General features: G+C 38.8%; 2 protein-coding genes across 2 annotated transcripts in view; both read left to right on the top strand.

Moving 5' to 3' along the window:
• Positions 1-471: 471 nt before the first annotated feature.
• LOC148101618 (GTPase IMAP family member 9-like) lies at positions 472-1,364 on the top strand. Its single transcript, XM_087846562.1, is given in 3 exon segments — positions 472-531; positions 671-1,267; positions 1,270-1,364. Coding segments are annotated over 3 exon segments (720 nt in total). The 5' UTR covers positions 472-503.
• Positions 481-6,000, top strand: part of LOC102779712 (GTPase IMAP family member 9-like) — a 180,852-nt gene continuing 175,332 nt past the window's right edge. The window contains exon 1 of the mRNA XM_087846560.1: positions 481-531. Within this exon, the coding sequence (XP_087702686.1) occupies positions 504-531 (28 nt within the window). The 5' untranslated portion in view covers positions 481-503. The remainder of the gene's footprint in view (positions 532-6,000) is intronic.

Genomic DNA, 6,000 nt, shown 5'->3' with positions numbered 1-6,000 from the left:
TCTTGATTTTTTCTTCTGCTGCACAACTTCAGGTGAAGATGTGACCAACACACACATCAGGATGATATTTTTAAACATTATGTCTCTAATGTCATCACACTGACTGTTGAAATATGCTCCAAATGTTTCTTTCAAGTCTTTTACTTTGGAATTTCTTCTTAAAAGCCCTAAAATATTTTAGTTAAAGCAAATTATTGTGAAAGTATTTCCTTTCTAATCCTAATTTCCTTTTGATTTTAACAATCCTGTTTTACTATTCCAAAGCAAAGTATCAACAATCATACTGAATCCAAACTTGATGGAAGAACTTCCTGTCAAACACAGTGCTGTGCAGTAAAAGGCTGTTTGGTTTCTGCAGGGTGTGCTCATCTTTGTGTCTATTATATGAACCGGTTATGCAACTACTGGAGGTGTGTCAGCTGTGAAGCTACAAATAATGTGTTGGACAGAAGCTTGAACACTCATCTCTCTCACCTGTGTAGTTACAACACTGAATACAAATTATGGCTTCATCATTATGGCGTATATCAGGTACAATTTGATTTAATCTTCTATGTTTATCATTTCTGTTTGAAAAGTGTCAATATGTGCTCATAATGACTGAAATACATGAGTCCTACTGGTAAAACTTTTTAGTCAAGTTAAACTAAAGCTGTGAATTGTGTTTCAGGTCCTGATTTGAGGATTGTGATAATAGGAAAAACTGGTGTGGGGAAGAGTGCTGTTGGAAACACCATCCTGGGAAAAAACCATTTCAAATCTCGTTACAGTTCAGAGTCAGTGACTGAAACAGGTGAAACACAGTGGAAAGGGAGAAAAATTTCTGTCATAGACACACCAGGGATCCTGGACACTGAGAAATCTGCAGAGATGATCAAAATTGAAATTGTGAGATGCGTTGAAGTCTCCAGTCCAGGTCCTCATGTTTTTCTACTGGTGCTCCAAGTCGGTCGATTCACCAGAGAGGAGAAAAACTCTGTGGAAGCCCTGCAGGAGCTGTTTGGTCCAAAAGCTCAACATTACATGATTGTGCTGTTCACCCATGGAGATGACCTTGAAGACCAGGAAATCACCATACAGAAGTATGTACGTGAAACCAAACCAGAGCTCAGACGAGTCATCCAAAGCTGTGGAAACAGGTTCCACGTCTTCAACAACAGAAGCAAAGACAGAAAGCAGGTGGAGGAGCTGATCAAGAAGATTGATTACATGGTGGCAGGAAACGGTGGCACATACTACACAAATGCCATGTACAGAGAGGTGGAAGAAAGAAACAAGCTGAGATGGAGGACGAAGAATACAAGTTCCTGGGTCAACTGATAGCGCAGATTCTGCGTTTTTATTTTCGCCTTAAAAGAGAGTAAAAACATATTAGATGATGTAAACCTGTAGACAAATATCTGTGGTTTATTATGAATGACGTCACATTTTCAAAATGTGACATTCTGGGGTAAAACCGCAAAGGATTCTGGGAATGAATGGCAAGCGGTACTGGCGCACACAGGCTTTCATATGAAAACAGTCACACAGCGATAAAAAGAAACACAAAGAATGGCAAGAAGCTGTTGTATTATTAGCTGCAATAGCCGGTTGCATGACAGCCACAGGAACCCGACGTCCCAGAACACTCCAGCTCACACGTTAGTCTGCTCCAAGCATTTACACAAAGGGCAGTCTTCTGTTGTAGTTAATACGTAATTTTTCTTAACATAATTGGTGATATAGGTTACAAGCAAGTCTGGCGCTGAACAGAAATTGTCGCGCTATGCTCCTTTGTTTATTGTGCATAAATAGTGAATTGTCCTGACAGAATATTGTGTTTCGCTTCTGTTATTACCATGGTACACTGACAAAAACATATACTTTTATTCACAGGATAAAACAGTTTTTTTGTATCACTAATTGCCCAGTACGATTACAGCATACAGTATTATTGTCACTGCTACATTTCTGTAATGCGAACCAGAAATTATTTCCACTACTAATTAATTACCGTTTAGCTTAAAGGTCCTATTAATAAACGGTTAACGAATGTGTATTTATGAAGACGATTTGTGAGACTGGTAAACTTATGATACGTACAATGGTCTTTCGTTCTACACGGTGCATTTCATGGTCCTGTACCCATCCGACCTGAAGTTACTAAACTTCATGAGTGTATGCACTCACTCCAAGAACCATATAATTATAAATATGAGCGTGGTGAAAGTTGGGCAGCACGCTAACGTATTTTGTCCGCTGTGTGTGCTCGTAAGGGTCTAACCCTTTCACTCCTTTGATTTTTTCCTCGTACCTTTTCTTTGACTTTTCATCAAGTCTGTCTTTGTACGGTCCGGCATTGTTCTCCTTCGATTTGTACATAACTTTTTTGGGGGGCAAAGAAAAATCAAGAAGGTACTGGAACCGGAGAATGAATGTTTTGCGGTGCTGCAAATGCTTGCATTTGATGTGGTACTTGGATTGTTTTGCCACGAGTTACCGGCATGCAATGCGCGAAAGTCACGTGGTCTGTCAATCTCTATAGGGCTTTGGAGTGTGATGTAGCCCTTTGTTTAGTAGGCCAAAGGACTACAGGAGCGAAAGCACACAGAAACATCAGCTGTGTTGTCAGTTGCAATGTTAGATCGCACGATCGGGAAGGGAATAAGCTGGAAAATGGGCTCTTTTTATCATTTACTCTCCTGGAAGCAATGTGAGGGATCTCATGTATCTGATGTAACCAAACAAAGACGTCAGGCTTGGATAGCAGCGGTGAGACGAGCTGATATCGAGATCTCTGCCATCATTTTTTGTTGGTAAATTCATATTGTTCTTTATAGGCTTTTAGTTTTATTTTCAATGAGGTCATAGAAAATTAGAACAAACATCCTAATGTGTGATGCAGCAGAACTATGTTCTGTTTAAGGCGTAGCTTATCGGTGACAACTTCAGACTAGCAGGTGGAATTTGCCTTTTTTGCGGACGGCTCCTTTTGCCTTGCAGACGGTGTGTTTATTTTTTCATCTAGAGCAATTTTTGGAGCAGCTGCTGAGGAAAAGTCAATGTTATGTGCAACCTCTGGCTGTATCTTGGTCATATGGTCAACATACTCACGACGTGGAGACTTAAAAATGGACAAATCTTGCACCCAACCATTTGTGAATTAGATGTGCGCCTCCAGGGATTTATAATTCCGAAAAGGATTTGACATGTATGCGCTGACTCCACAGACAAGGTACGAGAAGGTGTCAGGGTAGGACAACAGAGGTAGGTGGTCTGGGTTTTCACTCCACTGCCATATTTCATACGGGTCCACATTACCGATGCACGCTATTCGTGGCCCTCTAAGATGGCGGTGCGCTCCCACAATGCATTGCGGTGTGACGTCAACTCCAAATCCCTATTGGGTTTCACCAACTTTCTCAGACTGCCTGGCTGTGTGTGTGCAATAAAGTGTGCTCTTCCACATGTGTGCCTTTAAAAACCCAAAAGTGATATTGCTAAAGCATGTAACCAATACATAAAAGAAAAGGAATTTCCCATTATAGGTGTTAATCTGCCTTGACTAGCTTTGACCTTTTTGTTGACTATAAAAAAGAAGAAATCAATCTTAGTTAATCTTAGTTATGAAAGAGTTTACTTTAAGCTTTCTCCCAGCGACTTCTTGGTTTCAGCAGATATTGGGAAATAGGGAGGTGTGTTAGGATAATGGATCGCAATTATGTTTGCAAGGCTTCCCTGAATCCAATGCTCCATCCCTCCCCACAGCCGGGCCACAGACCCCAACCTGCTCGTCTGTGCTCTCTACTGTCAGACAGAAACAAGGGTGTTGCATTTTGTAACTAACATAACAGAAAATTGGATAGTGATGTGGAAATGCCAGTAAAACCGTTCAGTTTCCACTGAAAAGGCTTTTTGTGAAGTGTTGAAAAGCAAATAATGAAACAAACGTTAAATATTCTCACGAAGTTCCTTTCTTAAAGGAATGTTGTAGAACAAGGAAGTAAGAAACTCTGTGAAAACACTGTAGTCACGTTGGTGCCAGAAAAGATTTAATGTCATGTTGGTGACAGATAATCAGGACCCAGTCACAGGGCTTCCTTAACAGTGACAGTGAATTTAGTGAAAACAAGGCGCAAAAATGGTTCAGACAAAACGTGATTTCCACAGCAGTGACTGTCCCAGCTACAGGTGAACTGATCCCTCCCCCACACACTCTTCTTATCCCTCACTCCGAACTCCCCAACAGTTTCCTGGACACAAAGAGAACCAGAGTTGGGTTTCCTTCACAAAGTAACAAGACAGCGGTTTCACTGATTGTTGTCATTCAACGATCCAAGCAAACTTTTCTAAATAGAGACTCTTGAGTAAAGACCTCCTTTCTTTTATGAACTTTAAATATTTTGTAGCCACTTGGTTTTTCACATCTGCTAAGATACATTTCATGTAATCTGTTTCTTAAAACACATTTCATTTCACAGTTCTTTGCTTTGTCAAAACTCCTGAAATCCCAAAATGAAACATGTTCTCTCTTCTCCAAAACATTACACATGGCTATTTTATTCCTATATCATATGTATTATATATCATTACAGATAATTAAAAAAGATAAGCAAGATGTTTAAGCTTCTTTTCTTTGGTGATGTGTAGTTTTCCCCCCAGAAATAGCAGTTACAGTACTTCTTTCATACACAACAAAAATGTTATCCATCCCAGATTGTAACTGGTCCTGAAGGTTTTTCATGTTCCAAGTAGAATAAAGGGCCATGCTCCAACTGATGTTTAACCAGTATTTTAATCTTCTTTTCACCAGCAAACACCGTGAAAAACACCATGAAAAACACAGATATTATGTCAGCAGAATAAAAATTACAATTCAAATAAAACGTACACACAAAGTAAATGCACAAACATATCGTTTGTACCTTTTTACTGAGCATTCATGAGCAATTGTAGTCCATATCGTTCATAATTCCACCTTTTACACAAGTCAGCCTTCTCTTTCTGGCTGGAGCCCTCAGTCTCTGGTGACATGTGCGCTTAACCCTTTAAGACCTACCATAGAACCAAGTCCTCCAGAGCTTATATTATATTTTTACATGCTGTAGTGCCATTTTTGGGAGCATTTCAAGTTGCTATACATCAATACAACCATTACAGCCCAAATTTTAATCATATGTATGCATTAAGTCCATAGTAGATAAATTGCAAAAAAGTGCAATAAACTACAAAAAAATTGAAAATCGTTTGTTTTTGTTGTTTTTTACATATATTTCCACTTAGAGAAATTTAAGAGGTTTATCCCTCAAAACTTTAAATACAATAAAGTTGCAAAAAATAGTTTACAACAACAGGAAATTTATTTTGAGTGTTTTTGTAGTTTTATTTTTGGGATACACCAATTTTTATATACTGCAGAAAAAACGAAAAACAATCCTATGATGCAAATTTTGAAAGAAAACAGCATGTGCCTCAAAATAAACTATTTAAAGCAGTGCAATTTGAGTTCTAAGCATCCCAGAAACTATTCAGGAAAGCATAAAGTCAAACATGACTTTTAAAAACACCAGTGTAGGCTTTTAAGGCCTACAAGTAAAAAAAATTACCTCAATTCCGGTTTTGGGCAGGTAATGGCAGACATGCGATAATTCGCGCTGCCATCTATTTTAATGTAGGAAGTGTTACAAACAGCTGATCAGATCGGCAAAGCGTGTTTCTGGAATATTATGTTTTTGTTGCTGCAAGTGCTTTTTATGCAATTTTTGCAAAGCTTTATGTTGAAGGAAACTGTGACCGAGGACAAGCTGATGGTTTAAGATATAAGTACAACTCCTCCGGTTTCATATGCCAAAAAACTTATTGCATATGTAGAACACCACGAGACAAACATTTGTAACTGCACAGAAAATTCCAAGATTTATATCAGTGACTTTCAGTAGAGATTTGAGTAGCTCCAATGGCATTTGTTTTCATGCACATTGTCTTCCACTGACAGAAAAGATAAGATAATGGCGAAAAAAT

The sequence above is a fragment of the Neolamprologus brichardi genome, chromosome 9 (genome assembly GCF_056152115.1).
Source record: "Neolamprologus brichardi isolate AB-2024 chromosome 9, ASM5615211v1, whole genome shotgun sequence".
Classification (NCBI taxonomy): domain Eukaryota; kingdom Metazoa; phylum Chordata; class Actinopteri; order Cichliformes; family Cichlidae; genus Neolamprologus; species Neolamprologus brichardi.
This window is presented reverse-complemented; position numbering and strand designations above follow the sequence as displayed.